The following is a 20,986-nucleotide window of genomic DNA, read 5'->3' as shown; positions in this document are numbered from 1 at the left end:
GTGACGCCTCAGATCACATTGCTCATGTCCATGGTTGACGACGGGGCGACGCTGTGGACCGATCTCGTGGCATCCAGGGACATGCGGTCGCCGCTGAGCATCTTCACCACCTTCTTGTCCTTGTTGGGTCTAGCAATGAGCACTTGGGCCGGGCAGACGACCACCTCATCGTCGCCTTCTCCCCGGTCATTGCCCTTCTTCACCACCAACGGGAACAGAACAACCCGGACTACCGCTTGCTGCGTTTCCAGCTCTTCATTTGACGTGGTCTCTCCACTGCGCTCGTTCATCAAGGAGGCGTTGAAGTAGACCTGGCGAGCAAGATCACCATTGGTGTCATACTCGGGCTGCAGTGGCGGTAGCATAATGTATTCTGCCAGCTGGGTGCGCATCTCAATCGACAGGTGGACCGCGACACGGAGCACCTTGCGGAGCGAGTCCAGAAGCTGGGCCTCGACATTGGTAGGTGGCGGGAGGAGGCGTGACAGAGTGTCAAAGATCTCCAAGGCGACAGCTTCGGTATCACTCTCACGCTGCTTCGAGAAGGTTGGCCGTTTCGAGAGCAGAGTCAGAGTAGTGGCGCGCCACCGGTGGATAGCACTGCGTGGGCCAATGTCGGCTAGTTGTTTCTCCAGAGACTTGAGCTTCTGTCGTTGCTCACGATCCATGCCGAATAGGTATCGTGTGAAGATAAACTCCCATACCATAGTCATGACAACAGACATGAATACATCACGACGACGAACTCGATCGCCGAGGTAGCTGTCTACATCGGAACCGTCCAGGATGGCGTTGTCGAACCGGTCGGCAATCTTTTCATCCTGCAGATCGCTGAGCTTGCGGCAGCGACGGTGGTCGGAATGCTTGGAGAAACGGAGGACCCATTGCTGTACATGACCACATAGCTTTTGGCAAGCAGCATCGAAATAATCCTCGTCGCGGAAGACCAAGACGTCGTCCTGCATGGCTGCCGCGATCTGCTGCTGTAGTTGTTTCACCTTGTCGCGAGCATTCTCCAATTCCTCCCGTAGCCGTCGTAGCTCCATATCCTTCTGGGCCAATGCCGTCTCCACTTCTTGTCGCACCCGATCGTGCATTTCTGCCGACAGTTGTTGGTTCTCCGAGCGCAACGCATCGACTTGGCGATCGAACGTCTCCTGCATAACTTGGACTTCCTGCGCATGAGTGGCAGTGAGGTTGGAGCTCGTCGTCGTGAGCCCGGCATTTTCTTCGGTCAGACGGGCTACTTCCTTCTGCAACCACTCCAGCGAGCTCTTCAATTGTTCCACTTCGGCATCCCTGTCCCGCAGATCGGCGTCGCGGCTGTTGAGGGCATGGTCACTCTTGCGTCGGGCGACGGAGGTTTTGCGGAGTTTATCTTCAGCTTCCTCACGAGCGGCGGCGAGAAGACGATTTTCCGAAATAAGGCGGTCGAGACGAGACTCGAGTTCTTGGAGATGTTGCATACTTCGACGGTGCCGAATGCTGGGCGGTCGGCTAGGCGACCGGGGCGAGCTGGGCGTCTCACCCCAACCCTCCTACAGTAGTAAACAGACGATCGGTTAGCCAACCCAGACCTTTCGATAACGACGAAAATACCAATGCACAGAATTCATGAAAATCCAACTAGTAGTACTTACATAAACGTCCGTCATATTACGCAGGGGACGCTTGCCCTTGTCGGTGACGGGGTCGTAGGAGGAAGAAGAGGCGATGCGCTCGAGGTTGAGGTCCGAGGCTGAAGAAGCGGGAGGCTGGGGCTTGCGCTCTGATTGGTCGTCGCTCTCCTGCGCCTGAGTGGTGGCTGCCGCCCGCAAATCTCCGCTGGCAGTGCGATGATTGCGTCGCAGCGATCGAGGAGTCGGCGTCTGCTCGAGGTTCGGCGTCATGTTGTGCATGCTCTTGACTCCTCGGATGCTGCTGCTGGGCCGTAGAATTGGCTTGTCTTGTTCCGGCGTCTTGAGCACCTCAGCCGGCCATCTACCGTCCACCAGCTGACCCTCAGGGCTACGCTTCTTGACATCGACATCGTCAAACGGCGTTTCTTTATCCGGTGTTGGCCAGGCCTGACGGGCCAACGCATTGTCAGTAAACTTCCGGGTCGGGGTTTCGGGGCGAGGAAGCACATGTTCGGGCTTCATCTCCAGACGGGGCGTGCCGCGTCCGTGACCCACGGTTCTTGAACCGGTGGATCTCTCCGTTCGACCCCTTGGCTCATCCTCCTCGATGGTTTGCAATGGTGTCCGCGGCGGGGAGACTGCCTCTCGATCCACCCCTGTCGGCTGCGGCGAGGGCGTACGTGGCTGAGAGTTTTGGTCGACCTCCAATGACCACGGCCGCCGCGTTTGGTTAGATCGACCGTGGATTGACGGGCTACGTCGTAGCTCACAAGTTGGGCTAGAGCGTGACGTTTCTTGTCCAATCTCTTTACCGGATGGGGATCCTGACCGAACGAGTACCGACTGTCGCTCATGCACGGGAGACGGGGCGTATAGTGGAGCCTCGTGGTGGGAAGAAGGGCTAGGCTCTGCGGTTTCGGCTTCAACTTCCTTGGGAGTCTCCTTGTCCTTTTGTTCTTCCCACCGTATGTCAATTTGTCTAGACTTCTCTTCCGGTCCGTCCGAAAGCACAGAAACATTATACGAAGTATCTGCTTCAACTTCGATCACAGGCTCGTTTGGAGAAGGGTGCAATCCAGTCTCCAGTTGTGTAGACTCAGCTGCTTCAGCAGGTTCCGTAGCAATTTTGGCATCGTCCTGCCCCGAAGACGGGGAGTCGGCCGTGTTAATGGGCGCCTCCAAGACTATCGCGCTGTCGCGAATTGCTTCCTTGTCAATAGTCTCTTCCTCAGCCCCATCTTTTGCTGACTCGGACGGCTCAACTAGAGCTGGTCGACGAAAAAACCCCCGTTCCAGTTGAGGAAAGATGCTGGCAACCTTGCTTTGCTTCTGTGACTCCGAACCGAGGGATTCGCTGCTAGTCTTTGCGTAGATAGAGGGTTCTACATCGAGTGCTGTAGAGGGTGAAATTGGCGGAACAGCAGTTGCTTCAGAGGGAGCTTGTATGTCGCCTCGGGTTTGCTGAAATGCTCTGACTGTCGTTTTCCCTGCCGCGGCTGATGCGCTTGGGTGTCGGATCACCCCTTCCGGGATTGCGTTCTCGTCAAAATCTGCAATGCCTGGCTCGAACGGGACAGCACGAGCTTCGGGTGAGGAATCGGGTGATCGTTCGGTAGCATCGACTTCGCTTTTCTCCCAGTCTATTATAGGCCAAGAGTCATCATCTTGTGCGCGTTGCTCCCAAGCCGGGATCTCAGTTTCCTGTGGTGGAAAACTGGTGGCATCCTTCTTGTGGGGTTGCTCACCTTCTGGGTTCTTGACATTGAGGGTTTGGCTTTCCAGACGCTTCTCTTCTTCCCCAGAGAGTAATGCTGGAGAGACATCGTCCAACGTAGCCTGTTCAGCAGCCAGCACGTCTGGTGCTTCAGTCACTTGCTGCTGGACCAGGTTCTGGTCCGCCGAAGCACCAGCGTCAACATCTGGCTGCTGCCCTCTATCAGACTCTACAAGCACTTGCTCAGCTCTTTGCTTGGCCTGTCTGCGTTCCTTCTTGGACAACTTCTTCGTTAGGGGAGCTGGTGCCTCCTGTCGTTCCGGGAACTTCTCAGACAACTCTTCAGACATCCCAAGGTCGTGCTTTGCTGTTAGTGTCTCGGTCTCCTGTTCTGCATTGGTCGTTTCTGGTTCTTGCTGGACAACCATATCTTGTCTCTCTGCAGTAGACAGCTCTCGGGGCTCATCAAACTCTTCTGCGCTGCGGACTGGTTCTTCCTCAGCCTGTGGGGCCTGGTGCTCTTCCTCGTCTCCACCCTCCTGCAAGGTGGGAGTTGTCAATTGGTTTTCTTCGACGGCGTTGCTTAGTTCTTCGGCGGCAGGACGGATGGAATCAAGAGTATCTGTCCACGTCAAACCCTCGTCACCGGTAACAGCCCCTTCAGTCGGTGCAAGCGTGGGACTGTTTTGCTCATCTCTGGCCTGTTTCTTCGCCTTCTTCTTTTTCTTCTTGGATTCTTTACGAGTGAGGACTGCCTCCTCCAAGGGCTTCTCCTGGGTCACATCACTCGGAATGGCTTCTGTTGCTTCCGCAGCAAATGAGTTGGTATTGTCTTCGTCCCTGACCATGTTGTCTTGAAGGGACTGCTCTGACGCCAGTGTAGGTCCTTCTGGTGCTTCTGCGGCTGACTCGAGAGCCTTGTCACCCGAAGGAGCTGGTTCATCAACAAAGTCGTTCAAGTTTGCGTCATCTTGCACGACATCCAAGCTGTTCTTGTCTGCTGTGGGTTCCAAAGCCTGCTCGAGAGTTGCCTCTGTCACTCCCTGTTGGCCGACCAGCTCATTGTCCGGCACTGCTTCGCTCTCGACCTGCGGTTCAGTTACCTCATGAGGCTCAGTCTCATCTTTCGCCTGACTCAACGCCTTCTTCTTTTTCTTCTTGTTTTTCTTCGTCTTAGAGACTGGCTCTGCAAGGGGTTCCCCAACATCTACTGCGGTTTCTTCGGCAGCCTCCGGAGTGACACCTTCGGGAATAGCATGTTCCTCAGGGGTGTCTTTCTCGACCTGAACAGTTGTTGTATTATCCAGCTGCTGATCACCTGTATCAAGCTTTGATTCAACTGGGACATCATTTGGCTGTTCAGCTTCCTCTCCGTGACTCTCGACAGGGGCAGCTATCTCAAGATCGTGTGCTGCTGGCTCCTCCTCGTCCTTTGGCGACTCGGCTGGCATAAGGGATGCGTCAGGGCCTGATTCAGTACTGGGAGGTGCGGTTTCCATGGGTAGCTCGTCGGGAATATCTGTAGCTGTTGCTTGCTCGTTTCCCTGAACTGCTGTACCCTTTTCGGTTTCTTCCTGGCTTGCTGCCTGCTCTGCCTGCTCTGCCTGGCGCTTTTTCTTCTTTTCTTTTTTGCTCTTTTTCTTTGATGGTACATTGGTCGTATAATCATCCATCGCAACTACCCCCTCGATGGACTCTCCTTGCTGCATGGCATCCGGGGCTTCGATGACTTCTCCTACACGCGTCTCCGTAGCCTCATCCGCCAACTCCTTTTTCGGACTGACGCCAAGCGACTCTTCCTTTTTGACAAGCTGCTCATCCTCGTGCTCAGCGTCCTCCCTAATCGGCGCCTGCTCTGTCTCCTTTACAACATCCTTAGAGACATCTTCGATCACATTTCGGTCGGTGCTGGACTCTCCTTGCTCCCCAACTGACGTTTGCCCAGTTTCATCGTCAGGCTTGACCATATCTTCAGCGGGCTGCGTCTCTGATCTTCCCTGCGCATCACCCGACTCCTCCGGCTCGCTAATTGCTAAAGGTTCATCTCGGCTTAAGTTATTGGCATGCAAGTCAACGGGTTTGAGTACTTCATCGGAGGGAACGGAAACTGGGTCGTCTTCACTTTTCTCATGCTCGGGTTGGGGTGGATGAGCGAAAGAAGTCGCTTGCTCTTGCTCTACCTGCGGAGATACCATGTCATCAGTCCAAATCAGATCTTTATCGTTCTCGCCGTGGTTTTCGGTGCCGTGGGACTGATTGTCTTTACCGTCATCTTCAGCAGGTATGTTTGCCGTTTCGAGCGATTGTTCCGCGGTCTTCGTTTCGCTGGGCACTGGAGTGTCGCTCGAATGGAGAGTCTCGTCAGCAGGCTCCGTAGCATCGGCTAGGCTCTTGGACTGGCGTTTTCTGTCTTTCTTTGCCTTCTTCCTCGCTTTGGCTGACATGGGAGGGGCGTCCTTCTCGGGATCTTCTGGTTGTGGAGCGACTACCTCGGATTCATGCAGAGCAGGGACTGTAGCGTCGACAGGTGTATCAGGCTCAACCACGGTTTCAGGCTCAAGTGCGGCCTCAGGTTCAAGCGGCGTTTGAGGTTCGATTGGGGTTCCAGGCCCGGTAGATAGCTCAGGCTCTGCAGGAGTACCGGGTTCGATTGGCGTAACTGGCTCGCTTGGGCCATCATCTGCACCAGTATCTTCGTTTGCCTCTGCAGTCATGCTTTTCTTCTTCTTCTTCTTTTTCTTCTTGGACTTAGAGGAGCCACTCTCCTGTTCAGCAGTCGTGGTCACAGGCTGGGGATCAACTTCTGGGGCAGAAGGGTGCGCATCCGTCTCCGGACTCGCTTCGGGCTGCAGTTGCTCTGCTGCTTCTTTGGCCATAATGTCTGCGACTGGTTCGTTCTCTTCTGCTGATTCCTTGGGAGTAACAGAAGCATCTTCGACCGAGTCAGATTTCGGGGTCTCCGTGGCATCAACTTCGTTTGATGGTAGAGTCACCGGATCCTCCGAATCTTCATTTTTCTCCTCAGTCACAGGTTCGGGTGAGTGCTGTACAGCATCCTCAGGACCAGTGGCATCCGTCGTAGTAGCTTGACTTTCGTCCGCTAAATTATGCGTTTCGCCAGTAGATGTTTCTTCAGCGGGCTGCTCTGAAGCAGTTTTAGCCTCTTGAGACTGACTCAATCCACATCCAGTATCATGGGAATCTTGGCACAGCACAGAATGAGTGTCGTCTTTGGGTACGGGCTCATCATCCTGCTGACCGGCGCCAAGTGCATCGGCCGCAGGATCGCTGGGCTCAGAAGGTTGCGATTCCGGTTCTGCGTCTGCGAAAGAGACCGACTTCCTCTTTTTCTTGTCCTTCTTCGCCTTCTTCTTGGACTTCGATGACTCCTGTGGATCTTGGACAGGTTCAGTAGGCTCGGTCGGCTCACTGAGCGCAGTATCAATGTCCCTGGTCTCCTCTGTTGGCGGTTCTGGGACAGAGTTCTCAGAAGGGTCGACGTCCTCAGCTACAGCAGAGTTGCTGACGTCCTCAGGAGTGTCAGTAGGCCCGCTGCCTGCCTCGACTGGGGTTTCGTTGCTCTCATCCTCTTGCGCGGGCCCAGGCTGGGACTCATCAAGACTGGCAGACTGACGCTTCTTCTTCTTTTTCTTGTCTTTCTTTGATTTTGTAGAAGATGTAGGCTGAGTTCCTTCCTGTGCTGGCTCTTCTTGGCCCGCGTCAGTAGGTGTTTCATGCTCGACTGCGCCTTGCTCCGAAGTTTCAAGACTAGCAGGCAGTTCCGCTGGAGCCTGTTCTTGAGAGGCCTCTACAGTTGAAGGCACATCATCCTGTGATACTGAAGCTTCAATGGCTGCTGTTTCTGCCTCGGTATTCTTCTCGATTGAAGCGTCATTTTCAGCGCCATCATTCATGCCTGTCTGGCCCTCTTCAGCCTGGTGCGCTTCAGATACGGGCTCATCAGTCTTGGGTTCAGAATGCTCTTCCTGCACGTCGGTAGATTCGTCATTTCCCTTTGATGGCTCGTTGTCTAGAGGCGCTTGATCAACGGCATCCATGGCTCCAGTTGCTGAAGCTTCTGTCTCAGTTGCAGTCATCTCACCCGTATGGCTCTTCTCAGCGGCCTCCTGAGGTTGCTCCTCTGTGGTAGTAGTGTCAGGTTCCGATACACCATTAGCAGAAATTTGTGGCTCAGCATCAGTGAAGGTCGCATCGTGATGCTGGTCGTCTGCAGTGTCTGCAGACTCCGTAGTCTCCGGCGCGACATCCTCAGAAGGTGCAGTTGCACCTTGAGGCAAATCGCTCGGTGACTCGTCGATTGCAATGGCCGGATTCTCTTCTTCAGAAGGAGCCTCCTTAGATTGCTCCAACACAAGCCCTTCGCTTGCCTCTACGTTTTCGTTTGTCGGAAGATCCACTTTTTCATCCACGGGAGACTTTGGCTCCTCAGGAGCTGGGTCTTCTGGTGGAGCATCCTCGGGCACGGCCACAGCTTCTGGTTCGGGCGCTGGCGTGATGTCAACGGATTCAGCCTGCTTCTGCTGCTTCTTCTTTTCCTTCTTCGCCTTCTTCCTTTGAGCGGCAGTCATGGGAGGAGCTTCAGTGGCTTGCTCTACAGGGGCTTCGGTTGCGTCGATGGGTTCTGTCTCTCGGACTGACTCTTCTTGTTGCTCGGGCTCTGTGGGGGCAGAACCTTCGGCAGCGACGGGAACTTCCGCGGGCTCAACCGTAGGATCGATATTGTCTAGGGGAGGCTCGACAGGTGCTAGGCTCTCGTCGGGCGTCGCAGACAGGCTTTGTCGCTTCTTCTTCTTGTTCTTCTTGCTCTTTTTACCAGTCAGTGTAGAACTCCCCGCTTCGGATTCAGGGTCTAGTTCAGGCGCCGCCTCGACCGCCGATTGATCGGGCACATGTGGTGCCTGATCATTGGCCTCGGTCTGCTCCACCGGCAGGGTTGAGTCGCTAACAGTGGCATCGGCGAGGGGCTCCGCTATAGCGTTCTCGGAAGCCTCATTATTTTGCTGGGCGGCGGATGGCAGCTCACCGCTTGTTTGGAGGAGCGGGGGCTCGGCGGAGTCTTCTTGACTGGGCTCGGGCTGTTTAGCCTCAGCTTCGGGTTCAGGCTCAGGCTCAGGCTCGGTTTCGTCCAGGGCGGAAGATTTGCGATTCTTCTTCTTTTTCTTGTTTTTCTTCTTCGGTTGTTCCTCTACTGTCTCTTCTGCTTGAATCTCTTGGGCGTCCCCAGCCGAGTCGCCTGTCTCGGGCTTTTCTCCCTCAGAAAGCTTCAATTCATCGCTTCTCTCCGTTTCCGCAACATGGCTCGACAGTTCTTTGTTTTCGTCGCGAGCCTCATCTGGCACCTTCGATTCGGAGGATTCTTCGCCAGTCACAGTTGATTCAGGCACAGTTTCACTCGCGGTGGCGATTTCAACTTCAGTCGCAATTTCAGCCTTGGACGCAGCTTCAGTCACAGGATCACCTTCAATCCCCGAAGCAGCTTCGGTTTCGGCTGCAGCTTCGGGCTCCAAGACAGGTTCGCTCTCGACAGCAGCTACGGGCTCAGGAGCAACTTCTAGTTCCGGCGCTGCCTCGGTTTCGAGTGCAGCTTCCACTTCGGGGGTAGCTTCAGCGTTAGCTGCAACCTCACGTTCTGGAGCAGGTTCACTCTCGGGGGCAGCTCCAGTGTCAACAACCGCTACATCCTTAGGAGCAAGCTCAGGTTCCGTGGCAGCTTGAGCTCCAGGAGCAAGTTCGGCCGAAGACGTTGGTAGAGAATCCTCAGTTGGCTCTGATTCTAGCGAGGTCGCGGCGGCGCTTTTGCGCTTGTTCTTCTTCTTCTTTTTGCTACTTTTGCGGGATAGAGAAGCTTCCGGTTCCTCTGCGGTTTCCTGGGAGTTATCTTGGGCTATAGCTGGGTCGGGAATCGTTTTCGCTTCATCGGCAGCAGATAAGTCCATGGTTTCCGCTATATCCTTCTGCAGCTCGGCTTCGGTCGCTGGGACCTCGTTATCTTCTTTAGCCTCGGACAGCTGTTCTTTCTCTTGCGTCTGGATATCAGCTTCTTGGGCTTCGCTTTGCTGCAGCTGCTCTCTTGGTTTTTCGGACTCAACTGGCTCGGCTTTAATGGCTTCCTTTTCCATGGCGAGATCTTGTGACGTTTCTTCCGCTACTGTAATTTTAGTATCAGCACTAGGATATAGGTCTTCAGGCTGATGCTCCAAGACCGGCGCCTCATTCTCATTCGGCTCCACAACATCTGCAGAGTTATCATGGCTCGCCGTTTGAGTAATTTCAGGCTCAGTAGGTGCTGCAAGTTCCTGAGGCAACTGGGAGTTGTTGGCATCCTCCGTAGATTCTGTAACATGAACGGGAGTATGGTCGGCCGGTGAGGTTTCAGCCGCATCAGCCGCTGTAGGCACGTCTGGTCCGGCTGCAGTAGCCTGACCGGTCTCCTCGTTCGCGAGGTTGACACCCTCCTCGGAGGGCTTAGTATTCTCCTCTACACCCGTAGCATCCTGTGTTGTCACAGCCTCGTCACCTGGCTCGGCCTTGTTGTCCGTAGCGTCGCCCTCGAGGGGTGTCTCAGTCTCAACCTCCTTGGGTTGCTCGGTTGATCCTGCCGTCTGTTCAATAATAGCCTCCTCAGCTAGCTGAGCCGCATCTAGGTCCCCAGACGCTTTAGTAATCTCGGTCTTTTCTTCCACAACCGTAGACTCTTCGGCAGGCTTAGTGTCTTCGGCGTTTACAGCCTCTTCTGCAGTCAAGTCTTGGGATGCACCTTTACTCTTCTTCTTCTTCTTTTTCTTGGCTTTTTTAGAAGAGGCCGGTGCATCCGCAGACTCTGCGGCGTCAGCAACAGGTGCTGCTTCAACCTCTGGCTGAGGTTCGGGGATTGCCGGGGTCTCTTCTGCCTTAGGTTCCTCTACCACAGATTCTTCTCGTAGAGTGCTTGGCTCTTCCACGGCAGGCGTATCTTGAGGCATAGTCGCTGCAGGCTGTTCAGTTTCTGCAGGCTCTTCGGCGGCTGGGATGTCTAGATTTGCATCGTCCAGTCCTCCCGATTTGGCTAGTGACTCCTCAGGTATGACTTGATCGGCCAGTTGTGGTTCCTGGGCGTCCTGTTCGGTTGGCTTATTGGCCTCTGCAGAAACCTCTTCTGTGATTGAAGCGTCACCGGGATCGGACACTTCTTGAGATGTGGGCTCGATTTGCTTCTCGGATTCCGCGGCAGGCGCCTCGGTTAAGGCAGGTTGCCCAGCTAGAACTGGCTCTTGTGCCTCTGTCTCCGCTAGCTTTCCCTCATTTTCGAGCTCAAGTGCAGTTTCTCCGGTCGATTCTGCGGCTACAGTAGGCTGTCCAGCGGTTGCTGTCTCTTGGGAACTGGGCTCTGTGTCGGCCTCAGCTGTTGTAGGTACAGGCTCCGTCTCGGTGACTATCTTTTCAGGGGCAGCAGCGGGCTCAGCCGGCCCCGGCTCCTGGATTTCAGACTCTAGCGCCTGCTCAGACACCGCAGGCTCATTAGCGCTCTGTGCAATCCGCTCCTCCTGGGATGTAGTTGGCTCATCCGAAGCTGGGGTAGGCTCGGGAGTGCCTAGGTCGATGCTCTTGCCCTTCTTCTTCTTCTTATTTTTCTTCTTCTTCGAAGACGTAGATACATCTGCAACAGGCTCTTCGGCTTGGGTATCGAGGGGCTCAGTCGTAGCGTCACCCGTGGCTTCGGCTGCGGGCTCCGAGCTGAGGAGAGCATCATCGGTCTTGATAAGCACCGGCGCCTGATGCTCGGTTTCAGGGGCCTTCTCGGACAGGAGTGGCTCTTCGTTACTCTCAGTAGGTCCAGCAGAGTCGCTTACTGGTACTTCCTGAGCAATCTCTGCCTCCACAAGGGCCTTTTCTCCCTCCGGCTCTTTCACCTCGACGGGGGTATCCCCGACGATTGTCACTTCAGGCCCACTGACGCCTAGCTCTTCGGGCTGTTCCTGCGTAGATTCACCGGCATGGTGTCCTGGGTCAGCTGGAGTAGGTTCCGGGTTTTCTACAGTAATGTCACCCGCAGCAGCCTCCACCGGCTCCTGTTTAGCCTCTGATGAGTCTTCTCCTGGTGCCAATACATCCACATGGGGTTCTTCGGACTGGATGGCGATCTCTGGGTCAGCACCCCTGGTCTCGTCTGCCGTCACCAGCTCTGGACTCTCTGCATCAGTTACCTCACGTGGCGCTGATTGCTCTTGTCTCTCGCTCTCGACGTGAGGCTCTGCAGGAACTTCAACATTATCATCCAAGGCATTGCTAGCATCCTCAGGCACTAAGTGGCTAGCATCTGCCATAACCTCAGCACTGACTTGTTCCGGATTGTGCTCGACGTTCTCCGCTCCAGCATGCTCTGCGGTGGAAATTATATCGGCATCCGCCTTCCCTTGAACTGGTTCATCAACGGTCGGGGCAGGTGCGACACCCTCAGGTACGTCTTGAGAATCTGTGCCAGTAACAACTGGCGGAGACTCTATTTCAGTTGAGGTGACATTGACAGGGAAGTTGTCTGGTTCCTTATGCATACTCATCTCGTCCTTGTCCTGATCGATTTCCCGAGCTTGTGGTTCTTCGGTTTGGTCTGGCTTGCCCAGTACAGAACCAGCAACAGCTGCCACAGCCGTACCGACCATAGCCGCAACACCTACAGATGCACTCTCTTGAACCGGCTCAATCGATCGATCTTTGTCTAACGCCAGAGAATCTGAGGTAGGGGTCTGGACCGGAAGGTCCTCACTTGCAGCAGCTTTGGCAGTGTGTTCGCCCTCCTCAATTGTCTGTGCGTTCTGTAGGCCGACCTGCTCTTCAGAGCGCTGGGAGTCGAGCTTTGTATTACCTGCTGTGCCAGCATCACCTCCAGTTTCTAGATCAGCATTGGGTTCATGCTTTGTGAAATCATTCCTTGTCTGTGTTGGTGTGGTTTCGGCCACATCTTCGCCATGAGGTACTTTGTTTTCAGGCGTAGATGGGCGTACTTCAGGAAGCGACGGGAGGGTCTCCAGGCGCTCACTTCCAATGTCTTCTTTTACACCAACTGTAGAACCTTCAGCAGAGGGAAGGGGACCAATCTCTGGTGATGGTGGCAATTCCTGGTGCACGTTGATGTCTTGCAAAAGCTCCGAGGGCGAATGGAACTCGTATTTTAGCTTCTCCTTCCTGGAAGGAGGGGGATGAGGAATTTGCCCGAACGAAGCGGCGGTTGGAGTGCCTTGTTGAGAATCGAGGAAATCGTACGAGCCCTCATCGCTTGATTGGTTCTGTGCAGCATAAGTCTCCACAGCCATAGCCCGTGGCGGTCCCTGAACGTGTTCGCTGAGATCAACCATTTCCCACTTCTTCATATCTGGTAGAGCTGCAAGGTCTTCCACAGATGCGTTTGCTGAAGAAGCCTTGCTTGAAGGTAAAGAGGGAAGGGGCTCATCAGGGTGAGCCTCCGACTTGCTAGCACCAAAGCGCTCAACGAGCCACAAGGGCCGGATTTCACGAGAATTCTTGAATTCGGTGGAGGCCGGGCGGCGGCGACCCTGTGTTGGAGAACCAGGGGAAGGAACGACGACCGAAGAAACGGAAGGAGAGCGGTTGGCTCGAGGTGAAGTTGGTGGCCGACGGAAGTGTATGGGTACTGCAGTAGGGGATTCGGTTGACCGCAACACAGACGACCGCCGAGATCTTTGACCTTGGTCCTCTTCCTGAGACCGGGCTAGCTCAGGCGAGGTTGGTCTACTTTGCGACATGGGCGCGGGGTTGGCGGTCTTCTCAGACGCAGGCGGCGATGCAGAGCGACTCCGTAGCCGGGAGTCGAGGACATCAAGTCCTAGCCCTGTGATCTCAGGATCCAGCCGCCCCGAAGCACCACGATGACCATCACCCTCGTCTACCTTGACTGGCATTTCGGGGCCCTCCTCTAAAAAAGACTGTTGTTCGTCATCCTGGGATTGTTTCCGATCCTATACATGGAAGAAGAAGAAAGATAATCTTAGTATATGCGCTGTACAAGAACTGTCAAACGGATATGGGAATAACCAAGGCAAAGCCAAAATTTACAGGTAATCAGAAAGACGACCAAGCACTATACCTTCTCAAACTCCGACGATTTACCAGATTCCATCATGTCTTCGTATCTTTGTCGACGTCTCTCTTCCCTTCGTTGCCTGCTAGATTTATAATGTTCAACGTTAATGTTCTCCTCGTCATGCTGCTTGCGGGACTCGTCATCCAGCCCATCTCCTCGACTGGAGCTGCGACGCCGTGAAGATCTCTCTCTACGTCCAGACCCGATCTCCGATTGGACTTCACGAGAGGAAAGTTTATCAGCAGATGATGTTCCCTTGTCTTCTACCGGTGCTGAAACTCTTGACCCAAAAAGATTGCTCAAGAAACTGCCGGGTTTGGTGTCCTTCGTCTTTTCTTCCAGCCTGGCGGGCGAAGAGGTGATGGAAACCGCGTCTTCAAAGTTGTCACTACTACTGCGCTTGGAACGCCTCTTCCGTCTCTTCTTCTTCCCTTCACCCTCATCAGCCCCGACTGTGGATGAATTAATGTCATCGTCGATTGGCTCGATGTCACCGCCGCTCTGCTCTGCAGTGTCTCGCAATGTCGATGGGCCATCCTCTTTGGTTCCAGGCGCTGACACGAAGTAAGGAGAGTCGCGCTCTTGCGTGGAGGTTGGATCGCTCGATTTTTCCTGCCTCTCTATTGACTCTTCAGGCTCGAAGCCACCGGGCATGGAAAGGACCTCCACGGGAATTTCAGAAACGCTCTTGTTGGCGGGCTCCCGGCTTGGCTGAATGGCAGGGCTATCGCTGGCATTGTGCTCTTTTCTGCGGCTGAGGTGCTCGATAACTTCTTGGGCAATGGATTGCCGGGGCTCGTTTGCGAGCTCTTCACCAGTACGAGATTTAGGCTCCGAAAAGAGGGGCCCATCCTCGATGCGGTACTCCGGTGCCATTTGGATGTTCTCGTCATCGTCCGGCGTCTCGACTTCGCCTTCCACAAATCCATGGGGCACGGAACGTGATATGGGTGCTTCTTCCCAGGGTGACACAAACTGCACCTTCGGCTCCGAGGTAGGAGGAGAGCGCCTAGTATGGAATGTGGGATCATCCGTTACAAGCGAAGGGTCAAAGCCAGCAGCTGCAGTTGCTGCAGCAACTGCAGCAGCAAACTCGATATCTGCTCCTACCATGGTCGGGGCCTCCTTAGTTGTAGATTGGGTAGAGGAGCTTGGTGGCATGTCCCGTGCATTGTCTGTAGCAATAGGCTCAACCTCCTCAATGTGCTCAAGAACCCTAGTATCTTGGTCGACAGATTCATGCTCGGAGGATGTTGAGGGCACTTCGTACTCATGCGTCTCATGCTTGCCCCATGATACCCGTGAGCCGGTTGTTTGCCGTTCAAACCTGTTCTCTTCTTCGTGCCGTTCAGGGACCAATACAATTGGTGTCGCCCTGGCGGAGCCCACCTGGCTATGGGGAGGAGTTGGCTCAGTAAGCGTCAGACCCGGTACAGGCCACGGCAAACCATTGTAGTCAGGGTGCGGTTCCTCCGTTACAATAGCAGATTCATTCGTAGGCTCTACTTCAATAATAGTTGGCATCGAAGTGGGCTCTCGGCGTGTGTAGGTATCAGGGCTGTAGCGTAGCTCCTCAGGAGCAAAGAATTGAGCATAGTCCTCGTAGACGGGCTTTGTGCGAGGAGGTGGGCGAGACTGCCGGGGCCTCACATCCTCCGGCAGGCGGTCTATCTGCGAGCGCTCCTCTGCCATGGTTCGTCCACTCTCCGACATTGGTAGACTTGATGCGATAGACTCTGATTCGGAAACGCGGCGCCTCTCTGCTCGGCGCTTTTCACGACGCTCCTCGTGCCGACGTTGGCTGGCGGTCTCGGAGAAATCATCGTTCGAACTGCCTCTAGAAATCATTGTGGAAGCAGCAAAACCACCTATCGCTCCTACAGCAGCGGCACCCATCAAGGACGAGGATTTTTTCTCTCTGCGTGAGTTTTCTTCCTCGATTCTTGACTTTTCATATTCACGTTCTCTCTGTTGACTTGCTTGACGTTCAGCGTCCCGAAGCGCCATCTCTTGCTCTCTATCGACAAGTCGCACTCCTCCGCCGGCATCGCCCTCTCGTCGCAGACTTTCCAGGCGATTGGTACGCCGCTCCTTGTTAGCCTGTTCTTCGGTCAAGTCAAATTGGACTGAGGCCTGGTCTTTCAGCGTCGAGCGACGTCTAAAGCTTGACGACGACATTCTCTCGAGGGGCTCTGCGTGGAAGACCGGGGAGGAATCACTACGCCGGTGGGCCCGGTTGAATCTCGCGGAGATATCACTTCGCTCGGTATAGTCTGCGGTCCTCTGGTTCCATCTGTCGCTTCTTGATGGGGTTTCGTAAGGCATGAAAGCGCTTGCAGGAGTTGGGTGTACATCAGGTACGCTATAGGAGGGGATGGATTCGCCTTGAGAAGTGTATACTGCTTGCGAAACCGGAGTCACTGGCTGTGGCTGCTGCAGGGGAATAGGTCCTGGCCTGACCAATGTCGGCTGGGAAGGAGGTTGAGATGAGGCCTTGATGGTGTCGAACTGTGAAGGGTCACTGGTGGGGACAGGAACCACGTGTTGAAGACTTCCAGTACTACTTGCAGCATCGTGACTGGATACCTTAGAGTCCCGGTGGTATGCAGATGCTAAGGCGGCCGTTCCGAGACCAGCTGCGACCGCAGCCTCTGTGGGGAAGCGGTTCTCCGAGGAGCGAGACCTTCTCTTCTTCTGCTTCTTCTTAGACTTCTTGCTTCCCCAATTCCAAGGCCATCTCGACGTTCCGGAATCAGAAGAGTGAGAGTCAGTGCTGGGAAAATGACCACTTTCGCCGAATGCGAGACCGGAAGTAACACTTGAAGAGGACTGGTCACCCGAGTCAAGGTCTTCCCAGCCCTCATCGTTAGCAGCAGACGACTCGTAATCAGAGCGACCGGATCGGGACTCTTTGCCGACAAGTATCTCCCCAGTGCGCCGATTCTTGCGATGGGATGAGGCGGCCAGTGCAGTGGCGGCTGCGCCTAGACCCAGTAAGGCAGCATCCACATCTGTATCCGCTTTCTTCTTGCTTCGCCTGTTAGACTTACCTGGCTGGCGCTTCGTGTATCCAGACCCAAAGGCCAGATCTGCATCGAGTGATGATGACGAAGAATTGTTATTGCTGAAAGAGAAGATGCTCTTGCGCCTCTTGGTCCGACGCTTGCGACGGTTCTCTGACGATGCAGTGAAAAACGAACTGAAGCCACTACCGACAGTCTTGCGAGCGGGTCTTGAGATATCCACAAAGGATTCATCAGAAGAAGATGTCTTTCGAGGTTTCCTTCCTCTCGAAGATGTACTGCGGCTCCTGCTTCTGTGACGGGATTCGTATTCGGACACAGCCGCTGTTCCAACTGCCACGCCCAGGGCCGCATTCCTCAGGGCAGCATGTCGCTGACTTCTAGATGACGAGCGGGAACGAGACCGAGAACGAAGTCGAGATCCTTCATATCTGCTGAGTTTCGAGTCCGAATGATAGGAGCTGTGATCGGTATGTTCCCGCGATCGGCTTCGATGGGTCCGTCTGTAGACTCCGCGTGAGGTCTGGCTTCGTCGACCAGCTGTGGAGGCGCCTTCACTTTCGTGAATCGAATGCCGAGAGCTCGCCACCTCACCCGTTCGAATGCTGTAAGACTCGTCGAACTCCTTACTACTGAAGATAGATTTGACCGCATATCCACCAAGTAGCCCGGGCAACCACGAGTTTCTCGACGACCTGTTGCGACGCCTTCCTTCATCCTCTGACGAGGAGTAGCGGCTTGCTTTATCAACACGTGATCCATTACTGTACCTATCAGCAGAGCGCCGGCGAGGTTTGTGGTTGTGCTTGCGAGGTGCGTCTTGAGATGTTGTGCCTGGCTCAAAGCAGTATTTGCAAACCCCGATAGATTCCGTATAATCCTCGAACATGCCGACACCTTCTGGGTCCTTCCAAAAGTTGATAAATTTGTCCAAGGGACCCTGTTGACGTTGTTGAAAAGCCAAACCACCGGATTGGAAAGGAGCACCATGGTATACTGCAGCATGATCGGGATGTAGCGGACTCGCCGCGTACCCGGCCGCCGCCGCCGCCGCAGGTCCTGCAGCAAAAGGCAGCATGTTCTGCTGAGGGGGGAACGCCGGAGTCTCCGGGTAGGCCGGGAGTACCTCTTCATAGTTTTGCATGGTGTACTGAGAAGAATGGTCAACGTTTGCAGACTGATGGTGGTGGCTCATCATATAACCGGCCGCTGCACCGGCGGCGGCTGCGCCAACTGCAGCACCCGCTCCATGAGAATGAGGAGGCTTCGGAGGGCTCGATGCGGTGGGCGGCACATAGGTTGCAGGGGATTCCGAGATAGTGTGCCCTGGGGAATCTACAACCTCGGCTCCTGACATTGTCGTTGCAGTGGCGACGGCAGGTGGGCTTGAGATTCCCGCCGTCTGTACAGAGGGTCTTGGTGGTCTTGACGGTTTTGGTGGTTTCGGCGCAGAAGCAGGTGGTTTAACGGGCTGTTCCATTCCCAACTCAGCGTCATCCATAAAGTAGGCCGCTGCAGCGCCGATCTGGCCCAGTTCACTTGGCTCTGGCGGCGGGTTTGCGGTGGGCGATGCTGTCATCAGATGCGCTTGGTCGCTGGGGGCTACCAATGGAGGTTTAGGTCGGACGCCAGGCTGGTCTTGGACTGACTGCCCCTGATCGCCGTAGTAATCGGCTGCTTCTCCTGCAGGGTTTGGCGGTTGGTAAGGCTCAGCAACGTATGCCGGGAACTGGCCAGGAAACTGCTGTGTTACATGAGGATCGTAGAATGCGGTTGCATGCGGCGGGCTGGGCATCGAAGTGGTTGGCATTGCCTCAGTAACTGGAGGGTACGAATGAGGACTCGCGGTGGCGAAGTCACCAGGAGAAGGAGGCATGCCCGTAGTTACTGGGGATGCATACAGATCGCCTGACTGAGTTCGTTGTCGTTCACGCCGATCGCCATCACGCTCACGCTCGCGACTCGGCGATCGCGCTCGCTCACGTCTGCGGGAGCTTTTCCCTTCTCCATCTCCGTTGTCTCGGTATCGATCTCGACGGTCGGTGGTGTCGTTTGAATCTTGACGCCGGGGCGCGCGTTCGATCATCACCCGGTCGGGTTCGATGGGGGTGCCCTGGTCTGCTGTCGCATAGCTCGAGGCTACCGACTCGCCTGTCACACTTGGAGCATAGCGCTTACTCCTACTGCTAGAGGATCGGTAGTTGGACAGATCACCCAAGCCACGATCACGGTCGTCACCCCGTGAGGACTTGCGGCTTACTGTGGAAGATTTCGAGTCGGTTCTGCGACGGCTGCTGCTCTTGGAGCTTGAGGAGCTGCGGACATCAGAAGACGAGCGACCCCCGCCCAGAAGGGCTTTGAACATGGTGGGCAGAGAGCGATCAAAGCTCTAGCGACTCAGGCAACCATGTGGAATAGAGGGTAGACGCGGTCGCCTAATCGAGTAATCGAACCAAGCAGAAATTGATTGAAAGGGAAAGAAGGGTAAAGGAATTGAAGAATTAAAAAAAGAATTCGTAACAATCGTAACAGGGTCGTTAGATGAGAAAGGAGAGACCGTATTAGCGAGGCGAAGATTGGGAGGAGGGTGGAAGGGAAAGTTAGGTGGTGATGGGGATTGAAGATGAGAAAGAAAGAGACGGGCGGGTATAGATCGGCGGCGTTGTTTTTGCGACGGGCGGAGGAAAGTAAACAAGTGAACCGTGGTTCTTTTTTTCTCGGGAAGTCGGAGGGTCCCCCAAGCTGGAGCGGAGACCAAAAGGTAGAGAACCACGGTCAGCCTTCAACACAAAAGCAGCAGCAGAAGAAAAGAGGCGGGCTGGCAAGCGCTCGGTTGCTCCAGACAATCAGCCACTAACAGCTTTAGCGTGATGGACCAAGATGGGGCAACGATGGATGAGCAACGAGAGAGTGTGTCCGTGTGTTTCGGGATGAACTAATAATCTAATCAAGTATGAGACCATGGAAAATAACCCGAAAAAGAATGATATAAAATTGCATGAGATGAGATGAGATGCGATGACGATGATGATGAGGAGAAAATCTTCTTTAGACTTGCGAATCTGTGACGTGCTAAACAACCAGGAATGTGGGGTATGTTTTCGATCGATCAGATGCGGGCGGATAGTTTGATGGGTTGAAGCATTCATCGGATCTCTAAAGGGAAGATGGAGAATGTAAATGTGAGAAAGTACTACTTACAGTACAAGAAGTTAGTTAGTTGGAGGTCATGGCACACTCAAGCCGCTTCTCTCGATCTTCCATCACCTGCGAGGGATTCAGCGAAAATGCGAGGGAATCGGAAGGAAATTGAAGAAAACTCGCGGTGAGGCTGGGGAGGGTGGCCGGGGAGTCCCGGGCACGTGCTGGGGGGTCCCCATCGAAGAGGCTGGCTGGACCACGATTCATTCCTTCCTTCATAGGTTCTACCCTTCATGGACTGGACTGGCTTTCTTACACTTTCTTGCTGGGATCCCTCCTTCTTACCTACTAGTAGTCCCAACTTTCCCTCCCCCAAATCGCCCGATTGGTAACCACTTCAGTGGCTGCCACTTAAGCTCCTTCAAAGCTGATACGTCATATCATCCCCATTCCCAGAGCTGAGCTGACTTCCATTACGCACTCACGCTTACTGAGCCCTGAGTAGTACCCTTCTAACCCTGAAGAGCCCATATGTACATCCCTCATGCATACAAGTAGTTCACTTCATACTCTCAGCGGAAATAGAGAATATGCTCACCGAACAAGCAAAATTAACCTCCTATTATTAATCCCGATTGAGATAGAGATTAGTTTATCTGGCAGCAGGAACTCTACTTACTACATACGTCCAACATCTGCATGCAAGACATACCTCTCTAGCCATGGCCGTGCAGGTTCCTTCCGACTGAAACACTGAACAACAACAACACTACTAGACCCATAATATCCACGTTTCGTGAAATAAGACACTACTCATCAAGATATGTATACGCTTCCACTTAATTAATTACATCCATTTTCCCACAACCCTACAGCCAACTTACGCTCCAAGATGGCGCGTCTAGCGATCATTAGACACATTGGATACTAGCGGGCTAGTTAGTTAGCTAGATCATCAGCCAAGTGCATCAGTTCTACCAAGTAAGCTGTAACTTGACCACCTCAACAACCGACCCCGAAACACCTCAAGAAACTCCATTTCAACATTTACTGGCAAAGGGGGATAATAGCAGAGTATCTACTTAGTCTGAATACTGCATGCTTGGGGTTGTCACGCAACTTAAATGAAAGCCCGAGGATGGGCCGCTCACCCACTCCCTTCCAATGAGTGAGTGACATGCAGCATTAGCTGAGACCATGACAACTGGCAGGACAAATTGATTAGCTGCACGCCATGCCAGAGACAGAAAAGGAGCCCACGGTGGTGCATATGAGCTATTCACGTTAGCAGCCGAGAGATGATCTGGGCGAATCAAACATTTCCCAATCGGGATGCCAGCGCATTTGGATGCTCTGGCCGAGCACCACTCATGGCGGCGACAACAAGCCC

The 20,986-nt window shown here is 54.3% G+C and overlaps 1 protein-coding gene across 1 annotated transcript; it reads right to left on the bottom strand.

Annotated features, from left to right (window-relative positions):
• Positions 1–8: 8 nt before the first annotated feature.
• On the bottom strand, positions 9–18,541 carry lah (involucrin repeat protein; the record flags this gene model as incomplete). The annotated part of the gene is made up of 4 exons (XM_041692917.1): positions 9–1,538; positions 1,641–3,259; positions 3,365–13,307; positions 13,436–18,541. 4 exons carry the CDS (start codon positions 18,539–18,541, stop codon positions 9–11), a joined length of 18,198 nt encoding a protein of 6,065 aa, XP_041546254.1.
• Between the last annotated feature and the right edge of the window lie 2,445 nt (positions 18,542–20,986).

Source organism: Aspergillus luchuensis, chromosome 6, assembly GCF_016861625.1.
Source record: "Aspergillus luchuensis IFO 4308 DNA, chromosome 6, nearly complete sequence".
NCBI classification, from domain to species: domain Eukaryota; kingdom Fungi; phylum Ascomycota; class Eurotiomycetes; order Eurotiales; family Aspergillaceae; genus Aspergillus; species Aspergillus luchuensis.
This window is presented reverse-complemented; position numbering and strand designations above follow the sequence as displayed.